The following is a 21,651-nucleotide window of genomic DNA, read 5'->3' as shown; positions in this document are numbered from 1 at the left end:
TAAAAAAGAACACAACAGATGGTCCAGCCCGTGTGGATCAATCGGACCGCGCACTGGATTTACAATCCAGAGGTTGCTGGTTCGAATCCCGCGGCGGGCGCTCTAAAATTCTTTGTGTAAATATGGGTATTCGGCGCCGTCGCTCCGTGCCATAGTTTCATACACTTAGGAGCCCAGGGCGGCGAAGTCCTTGTAGATAAAAAAGGAAGACACTAGTAGTTGGTACTAGCAATGGTGACCGACAGCTATAAAGTCAACTTCGTTACAGATTTTCTAAACGACAAATTAAAAAATTGTGCAAATTTGGAAGTTGTCAAATTAGAAGGTTTCAAAATTACCCCAATTTTTTACTGAAAAAGTTTTTACTGTGCAAGCTAAGCTAATTCTGCTCTTTGGTGTGGTGAAGACAAAGCACACAACAAGGTGGTTCCGATATGTACTTCCAAGAAAACTTGTTACCTTCTAGTTAAAGTCACAGGTCTTTGAAAAGCAAAAAAATAGAAGAAACCTATCCCAACCAAAGTTTCACAATTACCGCATAGTTTGCCCCTGTTACTGTGCTGCACTCGAGCGAACCCGTAATTCGCTTTCTGCTCCAAGTATAAGTATTAAAGTTTGATTAAAGTGATTCCTCCCCGTCGGTTCTCTGTTTTGTCATTAGTTTGATGAAAGTTTGCCATTATTGTCATTCCGAACGTCGCAGTCTTGAGCGGGTGGGGTAACTTATTGTAGCGCGAAATTGAAATCTTGACGAGTGACGAGCTTTTTAAGCACGATTTCATAAAACTTAATCCATCCTGGGAAGGGGGGTTGCGCCATCATTTCCACGGGTGAAACCCACAATCGGGAGCATTTGAATATCAAAAAAGTTGCCCATGAAAATGTTTCATTTATTGGCCACGTCCTTGTGCGGCGTTTGGTCTTTGGACAAAACTTTTGAAGGGCGCATTCTTGGCTGAGCTTTTTTATTTCGCTAGACCGATAAAATAGAACTGGTGCAAGGGAAACGATTTTGAGAGAATTGTACCAAAATGTTATCGCTACTCTACCAAGAAAAAGTTTACCAAATCGCTCAAATGAATCTCTAAAGTGAAGAGAAAACAAATTTTCAACATCATTGAACGACCCACATGTGTGCAGGGGAAAACATCACGCCATTTTCCCCAGCAAAAACAACAGCATTTTCCCGCAATCTGCGCGTTGTTGCATCGCAAATATCCTCCTTTCAAAGCTCCCTCTCTGTCTCTCTCAAGGGGGAAAATGAAGCCTCCCCCGCGGAAGCTTTGCTGCATCGCTTCTCGATCAATATCTTTTTGCTCTTCAGGAATGCACCGCACCACGTGCTTCTTATGCTATTCATGCACTTTTGTGTAAAGCTTATTGTTGTTGTGTGTCCCATCAGAACGTGGGTGGTGGTGGGAGGGTAGGAGCATAACGAAGCATGTGAGCACCATATCGAATAACATGCAAAGTGGTGCTTTTACTCGCACGTCGGCTGATGTGATTCTGGGAGGGGTTACCGTGGGGTGGAGGTGATTTGAAATGTTTTTAATTTGATAAACTATTTTAATTTTTTCATTACAAAGTTTTTCTATTTTTTTTTCAACTAAATTGAACTTTATAACTATGTTTAACCATAGATTTCCACGTAACGGTTCAACGAACAGATAAGTAAAAGTGATAGCATTGAAAAATGACATTTTAGCACATTTCTTGCACTGAAACTCCCCCACCCATTCATCAGCCAGTGGAAAAACAACTCGCGGTCGTGACAATAACACGTGCCATCACAACAACCTACTTGCATGCGAAACCACCAGCCCACCCAAACAAACACACACACACGTGCACGCTGTCAATGTCTGAAAAAGGATGCATTCCATCGCCGAGGTTTCGTCGTCCTTTGTGGTATCTCGCAGCATAAGTAAGGAACACTATCTCAGCGCGATGCATGATGAGCTTTCTTTTCCGTGCATAATAGCTGCTGCTGTTGTCGTTGTTTACATTAAGGAAGAAGAGATACTTGCTCAACGGCAGTGCTTCAGTAATGAAGTTTTAAGCAACTTTTGAGCCGCAGGAATGTTTTCAATGAGGTAAGTGAGGGATTTGTTGTATAAAGTTTAAAATAATTCATTCAAAAAGTACACTCTACAGCATGGACGAGGCGTTTTCCATTGCGAGATTCCTACTCGAAACTAGGTGTCCGAAGGCTTGAAACGGCGGCGGCAATTCAAACTTCTTTTTACTCCTAAGCTCCCGTCAACCCAGGAGTCGCACTGACGTCCGTTGGATTGTGACCTATCGACCTAACATCTAACTATAGGGTAATTCTCCGCCAACTCACATGAATCGGAAAAAGTTGCCCCGACCCCTCTTAGATTTGCGTGAAACTTTGTCCCAAGGGGTAACTTTTGGCCCTGATCACGAATCCGAGGTCCGTTTTTTTTAATATCTCGTGACGGAGGGGCGGTACGACCCCTTCCATTTTTGAACATGCGAAAAAAGAGGTGTTTTTCAATAATTTGTAGTCTGAAACGGTGATGAGATAGAAATTTTGTGTCAAATTGGAAAACATTAAAAAAGTTTTAAAAACTCTGTCATTTTCCGTTACACAACTATAAAAAAAAATTAAACATGTCATTTTTTAAGAGAAATTTAATGTACTTTTTCAATCTACATTAACCCAGAAGGGTAATTTTTTCATTTAAAACAAAAAAAAACATTTTAAAATTTCGGATCTTTTCAAACTTTGCAGGGTTATTTTGTGTAACAATATTCCACAAAGTTGTAGAGCAGACAATTACAAAAATTTTGATGTATAAGGGGTTTGCTTGTATCATCACGAGTTATCGCCTTTTTCCGAAAAAAGGATTGAAAAATATAATTTTAATTAGAAAAAAGTAAAGGTTGGGTATTTTTCAAGATTGTTGTCATTTAGTATAATTTTAAAGTACTGTTAAGATACGATTTTGCTGACAACACCACTTCGATAAAATAAAAAATATTAAAAATTGAAATACCAAGCCACAGTCTCAACATTTAAATGAAAAAAATGTTTTAAAATTCATTCTACACAGGTTAAGTAAATTTGCAATCATTAGTTTTCGAAAAATGTTAGTTTGACTTTGATTAAAAATTAAGCAAAAAAAACTCTTTAATTACTGTACATAAAATTTTCAAACATTCAAAAGATTTTTGAATCAACCATGCAGCATGCTAAAAATGATTCTAAACGCGGGGGAATGCAAGCTACCTATTTACGAAAAATACTCAAAATTTTAGTTTTTACAATATAGGTATCAAATGGTCGGGAATTTTACATAAATTTCAACAGTTATGACACAATTTTTAAAATGCAAAAAAAACACAAGGCTACGTATTTTTTATAGAAATACAAAAAAATAAAGTTTTTGACAATATACGTATCAATTGATCGAGATTTTGTCACATATCTAGATGAAGATATATTTTTTAAATACTCAAAATTTTCACAAAACTACGTATTAAAAAAAAACATGTTGTTGTTTGGCAATATGTGTACAAAACGAACGGGAATTTTCCATAACATTCGATAGTAAAAATGCTTTTTGAGATTACTCAAACTTTTCACAAAACTACATGTTTTCGAAAAAAAAAATACTAATAATGTTAGTTTTTTACAACATTTATATTTATTGTATAAGGCCAATGTAAATATTTTTCATAATTTTTGTCCCTCGGCTCTGGCCGGGGTCGAGGGGGGGGGGGAAGCAAATAAATAAAAAAATATAAAAATGAAATAACAAGCCATAGTCTCAACATTTGAATGCAAAAAGTATTTTAAAATGCATTTCACACTAGTTCAGTTGTTTTGCAATCATTAGTTTTCAAAAAATGTGAGTTTGACGAAAACAAAAATTTCAACGAAAAAAAAACTTTTTGCGATACCAAAAATTCAAAAACTTTCAAAAGTTCAAAAGATTTTTTGATCAACCCAAACATGCTAAAAATTATTCTTAACGCAAGGGAATGCATTTTAAATTGATTTCAGCTGATTGCACTTACATTTCCATTGAAATTTTGAAGTTTTTTGAAAAAATATTTTTTCACCCCCTGGTTTTTCGGGCCAACATTGAAGGGGGGGGGGGGGACGACAAAAGCTTTAAATAAAATTTGTACCAGTCTAAATTATCGGGGATTTTTCTTACATTTAATACAAAGTATTATTTTTTAAATCAAAAATTTTCGCAGAAAAGAGATTCCGATAAAGTGTCAGATGAAGTAGATCGTTTGATACCTAAGTTATGCAACAACCTGGACCGGCGATATTTGAGCAACTTGAGGAGCTCAACCGTCAGCAACAGCAGTTAGCAACGACGTTGGAGACTCTTCGAGACGCCTAGGTCAGCACAGTGTCACCCGACACTTCCTGTTCACCGACAGCGGCATGTGCAACAGCAATGGCCACCATCAGCACATCGTCATCCAGCCAGCATTCCTGCCTGCGTAGGGACTTTTAGGGACTAGCCCAGGCCTCTGTACAATTTATTTTTTTTCTAATGAATTAGTTTCATTACCTCAACGTGAGCGGACCTTCAGTCCGGAATTAATTTTTTAAAACATTCCGAACAACCAGTTCGTTTAGTCCTATAATGCAGTATTTTTTCGAAAATACCTGGTTTTGTGAAAAAAATAAGTACTCTCAAAAAAAGCATTATAATTTTCGAAAGTTATGCTAAATTTCCTCTCATTAAATTCCCATATTGTAAAAACTTAAATTATAAGTATTTTTCTTGAAAATACGCAGTTTTATGAAATTTCTGACCAGGCTCAAAAATATCATTACCATCGAAATGTATTATAAATTCTCAATCATTTGATGTCCATATTGCTATAACCAAAAATTTTAGTTTTTGTTTACAAAAATACGTAGTGTTATGAAAATCTTTCAAAAAAAGTAATAAAGCTTTTGAATGTTTGAAAAAAATATCCAATCGTTTGATAACCATTTTGTTAAAAAAATTCAAATATTTTTTTCGAAAATACGAAATTTTGCATACCTTTTGAACATGTACTTTCAAAAAAAAAGTATTATAACTTTCGAAAGTTATGCAATACCCTCGATCATTTGATACCCATATTGAAAAAAACCAAAAGTATTTAAAAAAAGTAATTTTGTGAATTATTTTTTGAGTATTTAAAATATATTTCCGCTAAAATGTATGATAAATTCCCGATCATTTAATACCCATATTGTCAAAAACCAAAATTTTAAGTAATTAAAAAAGTAGTTTGGTTAAAATGATGAGTATCTTGTAAAAAAAACTATCTTTCGAAGTGAAAAATTCCCGATCATTTGATACCCATATTCTTAAACACTGACATTTTTAGTATTTTTTGGAAAAAGTGTAATTTTGTGATTTTTTTATCACGACAAAAATACTTTTTTCGTTGTCATATTTTTTATTGTCGAGCTTAAGTAAAACTCCCACACTACTTTAAAGTGACTTAGAATTTTTGAATCCGCGATGGCGGCAACAATAAAGATGTTAAAATACTAGAAATATTGGTTCTGTAATTTAGTAGGCAATTAATCCCTCAATTTTGAATAAAATCAGGTCGCACAGCTTAAATTTGATGTGAAGAGTAAGAAAAATTAAAAACGAAAAAAAATTTGTTTCGTTCATGATTCGATTATTCAAAATACCAAACAAACCTTCAGATAATCAAAAATTCCCGATCATTTAATTCTCATATTGCAATAACATTTTTTTTGTTTTTTTTTTTTTAAGAATCATAGCAATTGAAAAAAATGCAGAAAAAATACGTATTTTGTAATTTCATTTAAAATGGATAGCTGACATTATCCTGATTCCAGGAAACTATAATTTTTTCGAAGTTACCTCCTTTTTGAGTAATATTACCTAAAAAATGTGTAAAAATGTGAACCTGATGAATATTCATCACTTTCTATTGCAGTATAACAGTTTTTTTTTTTTTTGACACAAAATCTGTCACCATTTCCTGATGAATAGGCTAAATCTTATTGTATCACAAATAATTTTTTTAATATGTTCATACTGGTTCAAATATCTTGCATGAAAAATATTGATTAGTTTAGTAATGTCATACATAAATCAAATAAATTGTGAAATAAAAAAAATCAAAATATGGAAGGAATTAACAAATATCTTTCTTTTTCTATTCAAATTTCAGTTCTTCCCGAGCATCCGGTAGTGCTAAACCAGTGGGGCCAGCAGCTGAACAGCTCCAAGCTGGGACCCAAGGAGGAAGGCGATGATATCGTGCTGAATTGCAGGGTGGTTGGAGGTAAGTTTTGAAATTTGTTTTTCCCGGAAATCCGTACAAATATGGGAAAATTCGAAAGTTCGACAAAAAATCAAACTCCACCTTTTGAAAAAAAAAATGATGAACTAACTTTTCAAAACTCTACCTCAATTTACACCACCAACACACCAACGGGCCAAATTGCCACCAATTGTCAATGAATTATCCCGTCGCGTTTTATTGCCCCTCTTATTAGGTTACCGAAAGTTTTCATGTTAGTTAAACAACACCGGTAATTCACCTGCCGCGCCAGACCTGGCAAACGACGCCCCCCGTTCCTTCATCGGCTTTCGTCCCACGAGAGCTTCCGCCAATAGTTGCACGCTCCAAATAACAAGAAAAGTTTTCCAATAAAATTTCCATTTAATTTCACCCATTTAAATTTCAATATTCCTGCTCTGGTGCTGCCACCTGCCGGAAGTGGCTGAGCCCGGTGAAAGGTGTGCCTGTGTGTGAGAGTGAGCGTGTATAAGTGAATTTACTGAAAAGCCTTCATCCATCGTTGATTTCCTTCTTTTGAAAAGCGGGAGAACGAGGCAGCATGTCACCAAACGTCAAATGTTTCCTCCTCCACAACACCACCCCCGCACTTCCGGTTGGCAGAGATGCCGAGTGGTTCCGGTGCTTTGTGAACAAGCTGTTCTAAAACTCAAAAACTCAAGCACACTACTAACAACTACTCTGGGGATGGAGTGAGCGGTTGGGGCACTCCCCCACCCCCCTTGGGATGGCAGTCCCGGGCAGAATTATCAAACTAATCAACGTCTTTGGAGCGGAATGAAACAGAAAACTTTTCCAATTTGCCGTGGCACACACACACACAGCCATAGTCGTGGTACTTGGACGAAGTCAGTATCGGCTTGTTCATGCTTCAACAGTTAGTCAGTCACTCAGTCAGCCAGGTCGTTCCAAGCTAAAGGTGTGCGCTTTTGTGAAAGGGCTCTTTGCTCTGCAAAAGTGAATGGAATTTTGATGAAATAACTTGGGAAGGTGATGAGGTAAGACTTTTAAGTAATTTTTAGGAATCATTTTGAATAATGTTGATTTAATCGAAATTGATTTCTAAAAATCATTGAATCAAAATTATATTCAAAAAATTTCGACAAAAAAATGCCAATAAGATTCATCAACTTTTATGAAAATGATTGTTGATCAAACTTTCAAAAAAAAAATAACACCAGGATGTACGGATGCCCTTAACCCTCTACAACCCAACCCCGCCTCTAGACGGGCTTCGATCTTAAAAATCGCTAAAAATCCATTTTCAACCAATTTTTGATCTTTTAAATGCATTGAAAAGAAGAACTCTCAAAATATTAGAATTTTTTTGGGTTGAATGTTTGACTTGTTTCATGTGACTTTGCCAATGATTTTAAAAAAGTCATTTTTTTAGGGGTCAACTTTGGCTCATTTAAGAGTAGAAAATGTGAAAAACAAGCAAAAAATTGAACAAGTGGCAGTGAAAACATAAAAAATTACTAAAATACTAAAATACTAAAATATTAAAATACTAAAATTCTAAAATACTAAAATACTAAAATACTAAAATACTAAAATATTAAAATATTAAAATACTAAAATACTAAAATACTAAAATACTAAAATACTGAAATACTAAAATACTAAAATACTAAAATACTAAAATACTAAAATACTAAAATACTAAAATACTAAAATACTAAAATACTAAAATACTAAAATACTAAAATACTAAAATACTAAAATACTAAAATACTAAAATACTAAAATACTAAAATACTAAAATACTAAAATACTAAAATACTAAAATACTAAAATACTAAAATACTAAAATACTAAAAAACTAAAATACTAAAATACTAAAATACTAAAATACTAAAATACTAAAATACTAAAATACTAAAATACTAAAATACTAAAATACTAAAATACTAAAATACTAAAAAACTAAAATACTAAAATACTAAAATACTAAAATACTAAAATACTAAAATACTAAAATACTTAAATACTAAAATACTAAAATACTAAAATACTAAAATACTGAAATACTTAAATACTAAAATACTTAAATACTTAAATACTTAAATACTTAAATACTTAAATACTTAAATACTTAAATACTTAAATACTAAAATACTAAAAAACTACAATACTAAAATACTAAAATACATAAATAAAACACTAAACATAGAACAAGAGAAGTAAAGTTTTTCGTAGAACAAAACTTGCTCAAAATGCCCTCCTCAACACGGGAAAAATAAAAATTTGAGCGGTAGAGGGCTAATCACTATCAGGCTGTTCGCAACTTGTGCGATTGTCCAATTTGTCTGTCGATTGAAGCGTATTCAAGAAGCCTAATTCTATCATACTTTGATGAAACTGAAGCGTAAAACTGACATCAACTTCAAAGTATGTCGAGTTGTGTAATTCATTACTAAACGACTGAACATATGTACACTAAATTAATATCAAACAGTTTGAGTATTAGCAGGTGTTTTTTGTTTCTTTTTTCTGAGGTTGTCTTCTCTAGTTCACTATTCAAACTAATCTCATGCCAAAAATTCGCTCCACCACAATCATTTCCGCAGATTACTCCAACACTGACAGCACAGCATCACCCTGTCACCCTAGTTGTGCGGTTTAGCCAGTTTTTCGTCAAAATTGCTATTCTTCTCGTGTCCATACATCCTGCACACGTGTGGCCGGGAAATGAAATATTTCTCCTCGAAGCTGGCAAGCTCCAGAACGAGTCCTTCACCGAAATCACTAATCCATCAATTTCCTGGTTCATGCCAACAACAACGACGACGACGGAGGTTGCTTGTCTGCTCGACAAAACACCATGTCCGTTCCTGCCTAGAAGGCCAACACACCGGACAACATCCCCGAGAGAGAGTGCCATCATACACGCGCGTGTGCAAAAAATATAATCTCTGGACCTGTCAGTGGCCATCATTTTCATAATAACAATAATAGACAGTAACCGCAACATGCCACTAACATGCCACGCAGGCGATGCGTACCCAGGGTTGCCAGCCTGAAACTATTTTTTCGAAAAAAATCTTTTATGTTTAAATAGTTCAGTTAAATACCTAAAAATATCGAGAAATGTGCAAACTGCTATGCTACCTGAACAGCACACTTTCGCGACTGTTTCACCAAAACCAGACCAACCTGGCAACCCTACCGTTTCCTGCCAGGAGATTCCACCGTGGAAACCGCGACGTCTAACGGCCATCAGCGGGGAGCTCAGCGAACGTCAAAAATTGGAGTAACCAAACCGTGAGATCGTCTCATCGCTTGTCCACGCATCGTGTGCGACGCACCGCAGCCGTCGCCGCCGAGGTCCAGTTTCGTGTTTCGTTGGCACCTGCGCTGGTCTGAGCCGGCTAAGGCTCAGGACGGTAAATTGGAAATAAATTGGTTTTCACCCATCCGTCTAATATTGGAATTAAAAGCGCTTCGCTGGAATTTTTATCCCCCCATCGTCCATGACCTGGAAGGGGGAATGGTTTCATGTTGGTTTGATTTATATGGATTTCAATTGTATTTTATGATTTGGCCAAAACTTTTTGGGGGATTCCCTATGACCAAAGAAGCTGCTTTGCATCATTGGTTTGCATATATAAGTCTCCTAACAATTTTGGCAGCTATCCATATAAACATTGTACGAAAATCTGTATCTTGGGAAGACATTTTCAGATCGATTGAATGTATTCGGAAAAGTAGTAGGTCCAAACCAACGACTGTTAAAAAAATGAGCAATTCTTCACCAAATCCGGCATTTTTTATATTTTTTGAATTGATTGATTGATTGATTTGGTATCTTCGGCAAAGTTCAGAAAAAATAGGTACACAAACAAAAATTGGCAATTTTTTTTTTGAGTTTCCCATAATCCGTAGCCTTTATTTTTTAAATATTTTTATTTGTTTGAGGAGAAAAAACAGCAACTTTTGAGCCATAAAGAAGTATGGGCAAACACTTTGCCACCGAGTTATATTGATCAAAAAAAGTTTTTTGGAATCAAAAGAAATATCAGTCAAAAACAATTACTTCACTTTTTAATTTAAAATCAAATTTGCGATCGAAAAGTACTCTACAGATTTTCTGATAAAGTGCACCGTTTTCAAGATAAAGCCACTTCAAGTAATTTCAATTGACAAAATTTAACACCTTTACACATTTTCTAATGCCAACATATCAACAACTAATGGTCCAATTTTCAATGTTATATAATGAATCATTCAGAAACTGTTTTTGAAAACAACTGATTTTGGAATTAAGAATAACATTTCAAAAGGGCCAAACATTCAATATTACGCCACAAAATTTGAGCCGAATAAAAAATACAAAAATAAAATGGTCGAAATCGGCCGATTTCGTAGAGAATTGATCAAAAAATAATTTAACTCATAAACATGACCATAAGCTTGAGCATGAGAGACCACTCATGGTTGGCTCTCCTTGCTGAACAGGGTGCAAGTCATTTAAATAATTTTGTAAAGGGACCATCCATAAACCACGTGGACACTTTAGGGGGGGGGGGGGGGGGTATGGCGATTGTCCACGCTCCATACAAAAAAGTTTTTTTTATATGGACAATTGTCCACGAAGGGGGGGGGGGGGGGTTCGAGATTCCCAAAAAAATGTCCACATGGTTTATGGATGGTCCCAAATGGGTAATTCTCTACCAACTCACACGAAATCGGGAAAAGTTGCCCCGACCCCTCTTCGATTTGCGTGAAACTTTGTCCTAAGGGGTAACTTTTGTCCCTGATCACGAATCCGAGGTCCGTTTTTTGATATCTCGTGACGGAGGGGCGGTACGACCCCTTCCATTTTTGAACATGCGAAAAAAGAGGTGTTTTTCAATAATTTGCAGCCTGAAACGGTGATGAGATAGAAATTTAGTGTCAAAGGGACTTTTATGTAAAATTAGACGCCCGATTTGATGGCGTACCGTCAGTGGGGGTGACATTGGGTCTGGGGGGTGAGATTGGGTCAAAGTGACTTCGCTGAAAAAATCTCGTTCCTAGAACAAATCCTGTTATTTTGGCAGATGTCTAAAGTTGGGGTACATTTTTGGCCAAAAATGACCTCTCGAAAAATCATTTTTCTAATATTTTTGTTAGAATTGCTCGAAAACTACCCAAATGTTTGAAAATCTCCACTTCAAACATTGTAGCGTGTCAATACGATTCCCTCGAACAAGAAACGCTGTTGGATGACTTGTTTTTACCATATCGTTGTATTTGAGCATCATTTTAGTTTCATTTGACCTAATGTCACCCCCTCTAAGGGGTGAGATTGGGTCAATTTTCAAACTATTGGCATTTAAGGTAGTGTTCATCAAAATCCACCATATTTTGGGAAAATGTTAGTAAACTATCTAAGAACAAATCTACGTTGAAAGATTTTCGATGTTATTTAAATTGTTTTTGTTATTAAGAAATTTCGAGAGGTGTATCGTTTTTTGACCCATAGTCACCCCCACTGACGGTACTCAGAATTCCGAAAAAAAGTATTTTTCATCGAAAAAAAGACACTAAAAAGTTTTAAAAATTCTCCCATTTTTCGTTACTCAACTGTAATTTTTTTTGGAACATGTCATTTTATGGGAAATTTAATGTACTTTTCGAATCTACATTGACCCAGAAGGATAATTTTTTCATTTAGAACAATTTTTTTCATTTTAAAATTTCTAGTTTTTTTCTAATTTTGCAGGGTTATTTTTTAGAGTGTAACAATGTTCAACAAAGTTGTAGAGCAGACAATTACAAAAATTTTGATATATAGACATTATTTACGAAAAAAAGTTTTGAAAAAGTTGGTCATCGTAGATCATGGCCGTTCATGGTCACCCGTGACAGACACGGACGACGAAACAAAGATCAACGCAAAAAGTAACTTTTTCAAAACTTGTTTTCGTAAAATCGCGATAACTCGTTTATGAGCAAACCTTTTATGTCTATATATCAAACCTCGGATTCGTGATCAGAGACAAAAGTTACCCCTTAGGACAAAGTTTCACGCAAATCGGAGAGGGGTCGGGGCAACTGCTGTGTGAGTTGGCGGAGAATTACGCAAATCGTAATTTAAATCTTTTTGTTTCTCGAAGCCGTTGCATCGTATCAACAATTGGCCAGAGACAAACTTGTAGGAAATTGGGCAGGTTTTCTGAAAAAAAGGTGCAGTGTTTATGTCACAAGCATAACCAAAATGATGAAAAACGAACGACGACTTCAAATCTAAAGACCCGGGCTTAAATAAGGAATCTAGTTAAATATAATATTTATTAATATTAACTATATAATTTCCTGTAATGTCGGCTAATAAACATTGAAGATTTATATTTTCCTGAGATACAGCCACTCAAATATAAAGAAACAATGAAATAAAAGTTTGCTAAGTGTCTAATTGTATTTAAAATTTGAGTGAGTGTGGCTGAAAAAAAATAATGGTCAATTTACAGAAAATTACCCCCTTTTTTACATATAACACAAATTATGAAATGTGCCCAATTTTTGACGTTTTTTGTTGTTGCATTTTTTTGTATTTTACGTAAGAAATCTTAAAAATAAATATTATTTTTTGAGTGCTCGTTGATTCTAGACTTGCAGGACAGCTTTCAATAATTCAATTTTTTATTCAAATAAATTTTATCATTTAGTTTCCTTTTTAATTGTTTTAATTAAAAAAATGGCAAATTGTCAAATTTGATTTTAATACACAATTGTTTGACGTACCAAAACTTAAGTAAAAAAAGGTAAATAGGCAAAAAAGTTAAAGGTTGGTATGATCACACTCTTAAACTTTTTTTCCAGATCTGCTTTCAGAGAATTAAAATCTACATTTTTCTCTTCTAAAAAATCAAATTTGTAGACATTTGGTTGTATCATTGCCGAGATAAAGCTATTTCAAGTTAGCCGTTTCAAAAATCGGTTGCCACGATATCTCAACACAGCTTTGATAAAATCGACTCAAATTTTTTGCGAATACTCGTTTAACCGGTTCCATGTGCATGACGATGGCCAATTTTCAAAAACATTATTAAAAATCATGAAATATCTTCAGGAAACCTTTAGGAGTGTTTGCAAATAAATTTTTTAGTGGATATAATAAATTTTCTGTAATAAGATTTTTTGCATGTTTATGTGATTCCCTTTTTTTTCATTTACTTAAAAAAAATTCCAAAATATTACTGCGGGCGTTAATAATTAGAGTTCGCGCGCGGTAATACGACCGCAAGATAATGGTCACATGACAGCCGCATGACAACCGCAGAATAAATTTTTGGCTGCTGTCAAAGGTTGCCTTGAGTTTTCAGCTGACTTTTTGGAAAATATTCAAAACAAACCAAGTTGACAGCCAAATCAACGCATAATTTCAGTTCAACTTTCTGATTTTTACACTGCGGTAGTTAGGCGGCAATTATCTCCTGTCACTCACTGCGAAGGAGAAACGTGATTTTATCTCGCATTAAGCAATATTACAATCATTATAAAAAGTTTTAAAAAAAATTTCAAAAAAAAAAACATTTCACTCATCGCTCTTCCTTCAAAATATTTCCCGAAAAAAATGTTTAATGGATTGAAAAAATGGTAATCACTTTCCTGCGTTGATGATTTAACATGTTTGAATATTTTGAATTTTTGTGAATTCCGTTGGACAGCAGGGCTAAAAGTTTGATTAGCTAAAAAAAATCACTTTTTGATATTTTGAAACTAATGTTTGAGCAAAACAACTAGGCGTGTGTAAAATGCTTTTTATAACACTTTTTTCATTTAAATATAAATTTATGATTCCCATGCTTTACATTTGACTTTTTTGCAATGCATCCAGAATATCAATTTACTGTTAATTTAAAGAGCAACACCCAGCAGCTATAAAACTTTCAAAATTCCCACGATTAAATCACGATTGCAGATACCGCTCAGGCCTGTCACGCTGTCATCGAGCTGCCAAATCAAATCCGAGTCCGAGCTTTCGGTGATTGAAAATTCCTGACATTTTCCGAGACGAGATTGGGCCATTAATTTCATCGCCACCAACTCAACAACCTCACCCGCTTCCTCCGTCAGAACCTACCCAGAACCGAACACTGACCGGTTCTTGCTCGAGAATCCGGCTAAAACGCACTCCACCTGGTTCGACCTGGATGTGTCCGGTTTTCGTCGGCCAGCAGGCCATCAAGATTAGAGTGATGAGAGTGTGATTGGCATGGCTAATTAAATTATTTACCGACCTCCTCACTCTCCGGACAGCACAACTTGGGGGGCACGTGTGAATGTACTCGTGTCCTAAGGGATGAAGAGGGCAGGTGTGGGCGGGCAAGAACTTTTCCGATTACAATTTTGTGCTGACTTGTGAAGAACCTCTCGATGATAGATGATGCTTTCCGGGCCGCCCCGTGAGGCACTCAACTCAACTCACCACAAGAGATAGCTCTACAGGAACCTGATGTTCAAGCTTTTGACGGCTTTTGGGACAAGCTGAAGCTGAAGCCACTGAACCATAAATTGGCCATATCAATTTGTGGTGTGACCTTCCTCCTTCCCCATCGGAACCGTTTTTAAGGGGGGTGGGTCGAGTTTTGGGGCAAACGGTTTGGGAAATGATTGAGTGTGTTCCGTTGATGGACTCGGGCTGATTGAACGGTGAGGCCAACCTTATGATTAATGTTTTTGGCAGAGCCAGTTTGTCCACGAGGCTAAAGTTGGAGAAACTGTTGTGTCAGCTGACAACAGTTTGATGTTTTTGACGAGTTTAGGTTAAGAAAGTTTTGAAATATTCACAAAACTGAAAATTTCGAAATTAATCCTCTATTTCAACGTTTATTTAAAAATCTGCTATCAAATGAACCTTTGAGCAATAGCTAAGCAGTCAAGCAAGACTTCCCCATGACATTGTGCTCAAACATTTCATCTTGATACAATCCAGGTTCAGCTGGAGAAAGTTTCCACACAAGGCTAGCGGTTAATGCTGACGTGAAGCTGTACAAATGATCTTATGCTGTCCGTGTGTTGTTTGAGAGCATGTTAGTTCAAAATTTTAGCAAGTGCAGCAGCATCAAAACATTCAGCCAAAGTTTATCTTATGAAACCTGACGGAAATATGTGTACACACCAGCTCAAACGACTCAAATCTCTTTCCCCTTGTATGTCTTCTGTCAGTCAAACACTTATGATGCAGAAATGCATGCACTGACGTACAAATACACTGACATGCTCTGATATGGAAAATAAACTTTGTAGGAATGATTTTTGTTAGGGGAGATTGGGTCTCTTCAAAACATTTTTTAACGTGTCCGACATTTTGCATGTCAAATTAGAGCAGATTTTTTGAACATAAAGTTTAATATGTCTTTTTGAATCCCATAAAAAACCAAAAATATCGAAAATTAAAAAAACGCATTTTGGGGAATAAAACACATCAAAAAATACAAAGAAAGGTCGATTTGCGACATTCTAGAGTTTTTTTCATTAGGTCCTATAAACATATGAAAGACAATAGTTTATTGGTCCTTTAAAAAAAAAAATTCTGGAATTGTAGAAAACTACGCTCATCAGTCATTCTCCGCCAACTCACACGAGATCGGAAAAGTTGCCCCGACCCCTTTTAGATTTCCGTAAAGCTTTGCTCTAACGTAAAGCTTTGGGCACGAATCTAGGTCCATTTTTTTATATTTCGAGACGGTGGGGTGTTACAACCCCAATCATTTTTCGGACTTTTGCTAAGACATTTTTTCAGTAATTTGTAGCTCGAAACTGTGAAGAGATAGAACTTTGCCGTCAAAGTGACTTTTGTGTCAATTTGGACGCCGGATTGCAAAAATGTCTTTTCACCAAAAATTTACAAAAAAATGCAAAAAAGTCACTGCCATTTCCCGTTACTCAATTGTCAAAAATCGAGAGCAAGACAAATTTGTAAGATAATACTCTATAATATTGTAGAACAGACTAAATTATAAGAGCTCTGCTAATTATCCATAAAAATTACCCTTTGCAAAAAAAAATATGATCAAGATGTTTTTTAAGAAAATTTCAGGGTTGCCAGGTTGCCAGAAGGAAAAAAAAGTTTTTGAATTCGTTTTTGAGGATCAAAAAAGACAACTTTTGAGCTTTGCCCAAGCAAGGGCAAACAGTATTTGGCAATCTTTTGAAAAAATCCAGTTTTTTTAATTTTGAAAAACTTCATCATAAAAAGTATTTTAAAACATTTTTGGTAGGGTGTTCCGTAAACATTGTTTTATCTTTTATTTTGTTTTTCTTTTCAACAGTCAAAAAAATCAAATTATTCGCTCTACAGCATTGCCTTGGCGTTCTCGATTGCGAGATTCCTACTCGAAACTAAGTGTCCGAAGGCTTGATTGTTGAGGCAATTGCAAACCTCTTTTTACACCTTAGCTTCCATCCACCACGGGATTCGAACTGACGACCTTTGGATTGTTAGTCCAACTGCCTACCAGCGACTCCACCGAGGCAGGACCCAGGGAGACGACTCCTGCACCTGGACTGAGCTATCGACCCAACCCCCCTTAGGTTAGACCGGGGCTAACATTTACTTCCCCATCCGACGGAAGGCGTGGTCAGACAAATCTCGTCTCGAAAAATGCCACCGGGACCGTCTGAGATCGAACCCAGGTCGACTGGGTGAGAGGCAACCACGCTTACCCCTACACCACAGTCCCGGTCTTTTCAACAGTGCCCAAGCCAAATTAAACCCTTTAGATTGGTAACCAATAGTTTAAAAAATTTAAAACATTTTTATCGAGAAACTCCGAAGATTGCAAATGTGTTTTAGTTTTTGACATTGAATGTCGGTTGACTACTTGTTAAGATATCAGCATTTGAAAATTGAGTACAATTTGGGTGAAAAAAAAACCTTGTTTTACTGTTTATTTTCGTTACTTTATGACAGCAACTAGAAGTAAGCCTTCTCAACTTTTCGAAACATTTTTTTTTCAGACGTTGGCAACCATGGGCACTAATGAATAAAAACCATTTTTACATAACTTAAAATTAAGGGAAATATACCTCGAAACCATGCTCTTCATAAAAAAAATCCGTAAAGAACTGTTTGATTTCAAATCCATATTTTATTTCTAAATTAAGTAAATTATTTATCAATCGGTTTTTTTAAGTTTTCGAAAAGTAATGCTTTTTGAAAAATAAAATCAAATAAAGGAATGCAAATATATTTGAATAAAAAAATGCAGATTTCTGGGAAAGTTTAAAAAAAAGTTATTCTATAAGTATTTGCCAATTCCCCCTTCCCTTCCCACGCCTTGTCTTTAACATCAATCCCTTCCCTACTAACCCCGAGTAGGCCGCGGGTAATCGGCTCCCCTCCCACTAACATTTACACACAAGATCCTCTGTAATTATTAAGCCAAATGTAATTACAAAAGCCGACTCGGTCCTAACCAGGTCCCAGTACCGAAAAGGACCTAATAAAAATAATTTTATGAGAAAAAAAAAAGTATTTGCCAATCTGGATATAAACGTCTAGCGTTGAAAAATCGAGTTGAAAAAAACATTTTTGTTGTTCAAGAAAACACGTTTGAAAAGGATTTTACAGTGAAACGTTCCCATGCTTTAGTTTTGTGTTCTTGAGTTTGTAAACTCAAAAACCAAAACAGAGCCGAAAAGTAATAATTTTCGATACAAGTGAAGAAAAGTTGCACTTTTCATCACTCAAATCCCGGGCACGTGGGATTCAATGTTATTTTTAAATATCTGATTTTGTAATCAGAAATTCATGACCATCGGTAATGAGAAGAAAAAATACAACAACCTTAAAACATAGGGTAAAAATTGTTGCTGAGCAGATCTTTAAGGATACAGCCAAAAAAGCAAGACAATATCAACTCAAGTTATGGCATATGGACAATCCTTCAATCATTGATCGCGTTATTCATGTGATACTCCGAACTAAAAATGAAAATGAACGGTCATGACCTAATTTGTTATTATTTTTTATTGTTGAATTTTACTAATACTGTGGGAGAATTTTAACCAATTTTCCATAACCTAATTTGTTATTATTTTTTATTTCGCTAAATATGGTCAGAACCATGGACACATTTTGAACAATTTTGTCAAGTACATTGTTTTGGCCATGAAATGTTATATTTGTTCCAAAACTTGTATTAAATGTAAAAATATTTAGGTTGGTTTTTTAATTATTAATATACCCCTTTTTAACTATAAACACTTTAATTTTTTTTGTTTCAATTTCACTATTTTGGTTATTTGCTCACTTCGATATTTTGCCTGGTCTCTGTTAAATTTAACATTTTTTCAAATGTTGATTAAAATTTGTAAGCCATCAGCCAATGCATTGCAATATCATCTGAAATTATTTAGCTTTTTAAAATGTGTTTTATTTAAATGGAACAAAGCTAATATTTAAATTTTATAAAAAGCTAATAACAAGAAAACAATAACAAAATCAGTTATTTAAACATTGCAAAAAAACATAACTCACGAGTACCAAATAAAGTTTTCGGGAGCATTATTTGCTCTGTTATTGGATTCTCTTGTGATAATTTTTGATAACCGAATGAGTTACTTCTCGAACAAATCTCTATTATTATTGTGTTTAATAAAAATAGCTTATTTTCAGTTTAAAGTTGAAAAAATAAACCCAACTCTCCCCTAAACTGCATTTAAGCACTAGCACTGCAACTTCCGTGTATCCTTCACCTCTGCCCAAAGCTCATGCCAAACATCAGCGCCAGAATTTGAAACGGAAATCATTGCTCATCAAGTCAGGGGCTGTTGATGTTGTTGTTTCCCTCTTCCCGTCGACATATGTCGAGGGTGGTGGCTCCAACTTTTGCCGATGCATTTCGTCGAACAAGTTGCCGTGTGTGTGTGTGTTGTCTTAATTCCAAACTCTTGTTTTGCTGCTGGCCTGTGGGGTGTTGGGTGCAATATGCTGCCAAGTTTCACTTTGCGAGTTGTTGTTTGAGGTTGGGATTCGAACGAGCTTTTGCGTGTGCTGATCTGTCAGCTTTTGCGGAACTAGCTCAGCTTGTATCACCGAGTTGAGTGATTTCTATGAAATATGGCGGGGAGAAATACTGCAAAATCTGTTTGAAAGTTTTCCAGGAGTTCAGAATGTTTGTTTATGCTTGCTGGTAATGCTCCGTATTGATCAACGAATTCGTTTCCGCAATTTAGAATAGTTTGTACTGCATCAATTCACTTGAATTGCAGCAGTACGAAACCAACAACTTCCTACGAAACTTTGTAAGCTTTGTTAGATCGAGCAAAGGACTTCGAAAGCAATTTCCGGCTGGCTTCAGCGAACAAACTAATAAAAAAGCAGCACGATGTCGTTCGCCGTCCAAATTCCAATAGACGAAGACTGGCAGGTTTTGCAAGAGTTCGGGCATGACGTTTCAATAACATCAAAGATTTGAGACTCTTTTTTTTGCTCGTCTGACCGACGGTCAGCGACCACATCAAAGATTTCATGAAAGCAGACAGGAGAAAAAGTCGAAAAAAAACTATTTTAATTTCGAACTACTCGTAAACACTTGCCTAGACCTTTCGTCGGCACGTGAGCTTCGATTGACGCAGAGGGAAAAAAATCTCATCATAAAATAGTCCATCTGTCACGAGAGGAAGCACGTTTCACGAGCAGCATATCGTCTGACCAAAGATGAAAAAGTAACCGCAAACGTGGGTTTCAGGTTTCGGGGAAACTTCGACAGAACATCACCATTTTTTGAAAATTAGTCGACTTCCATCGTTAGATTTCTGTGTATTTGAACATTGAGCAATAAATCTTGAACATTGAACAATGAATAATGAACATTGAACATCGAACATTGAACATTGAACATTGAACATTGAACATTGAACATTGAACATTGAACATTGAACATTGAACATTGAACATTGAACATTGAACATTGAACATTGAACATTGAACATTGAACATTGAACATTGAACATTGAACATTGAACATTGAGACGTGAGACTTGAAACTTGAAACTTGAGAGTTGAGACTTGAGACTTGAGACTTGAGACTTGAGACTTGAGACTTGAGACTTGAGACTTGAGACTTGAGACTTGAGACTTGAGACTTGAGACTTGAGACTTGAGACTTGAGACTTGAGACTTGAGACTTGAGACTTGAGACTTGAGACTTGAGACTTGAGACTTGAGACTTGAGACTTGAGACTTGAGACTTGAGACTTGAGACTTGAGACTTGAGACTTGAGACTTGAGACTTGAGACTTGAGACTTGAGACTTGAGACTTGAGACTTGAGACTTGAGACTTGAGACTTGAGACTTGAGACTTGAGACTTGAGACTTGAGACTTGAGACTTGAGACTTGAGACTTGAGACTTGAGACTTGAGACTTGAGACTTGAGACTTGAGACTTGAGACTTGAGACTTGAGACTTGAGACTTGAGACTTGAGACTTGAGACTTGAGACTTGAGACTTGAGACTTGAGACTTGAGACTTGAGACTTGAGACTTGAGACTTGAGACTTGAGACTTGAGAAAACTGGAAACTTGAACTTCTAAATTGAAACTGAGATTTATGTTTAAATCAAGCATCTATCAATGTTCACTAAATTGGGCAAATGGTAAGTAGACAAATTTCAGCAAACTCACTAGAAAATTAAGTTCATTCCAGGTATTACTCACTCACATTTCAACAACAAACTGATCTTTGAACGTTGGTTCAAACCCAGTGACAAAGCTCACTTTCGTGAGGCGACATCCAACAAAGCAATTAGTCTAATTCATTCCAAGCGATGGTACTAAATAAAATTATCCAGCATTCACAAGTCAAATGCAGCAGCACCGTAATGCAGCTCATGCGCCATATGTGTTGGGTGATGTTTAGAGACAGGACGAGAATCCACCGTACTGGAACGTGAAAACATACCCTCTACATATCTGCACTTCATTAGGGGGAACATTCAAAGCTGAATTTAGCAGGCAGGGGTTCTTTGGAAAATCCATTCGATTTAAATTTTACTAATTTGGACTGGATTTTATAAATAATTCTTTAAATTTATTTCTATAATCCTAAATAACTATAATGACAAAATTTTAAAAACCAAAAACTCAAGCCTAACCTTAACATTCGCCACCCCTCCCAAAACAAGAAGCCACTCAACGCTAAGAAACTTTAGGGGTCGTGCATAAACCACGTGGCCTTTTTTTTGAGAATTTTTGACCCCCCCCTCCCCCCTCATGGTTTTTCGTGGTTACACGCCAACCCCCCCCCCCCCTATATGACCACGTGGCTTTTTCCTCCCAGGTGAAAAATCTTTTAAGAAAAACAAAATAAGTTCAAAAATGTTTATCC

At 35.8% G+C, this 21,651-nt stretch overlaps 1 protein-coding gene across 1 annotated transcript in view; it reads left to right on the top strand.

The window, feature by feature from the left end:
• LOC120422401 (uncharacterized) overlaps nucleotides 1–21,651 on the top strand; it is a 726,749-nt gene that overhangs the window by 563,458 nt on the left and 141,640 nt on the right. The window contains exon 6 of the mRNA XM_039585822.2: nucleotides 6,196–6,309. Coding sequence (XP_039441756.1) covers nucleotides 6,196–6,309 — 114 coding nt within the window. The remainder of the gene's footprint in view (nucleotides 1–6,195; nucleotides 6,310–21,651) is intronic.

This window comes from Culex pipiens, chromosome 2 (genome assembly GCF_016801865.2).
Source record: "Culex pipiens pallens isolate TS chromosome 2, TS_CPP_V2, whole genome shotgun sequence".
Taxonomy (NCBI): domain Eukaryota; kingdom Metazoa; phylum Arthropoda; class Insecta; order Diptera; family Culicidae; genus Culex; species Culex pipiens.
This window is presented reverse-complemented; position numbering and strand designations above follow the sequence as displayed.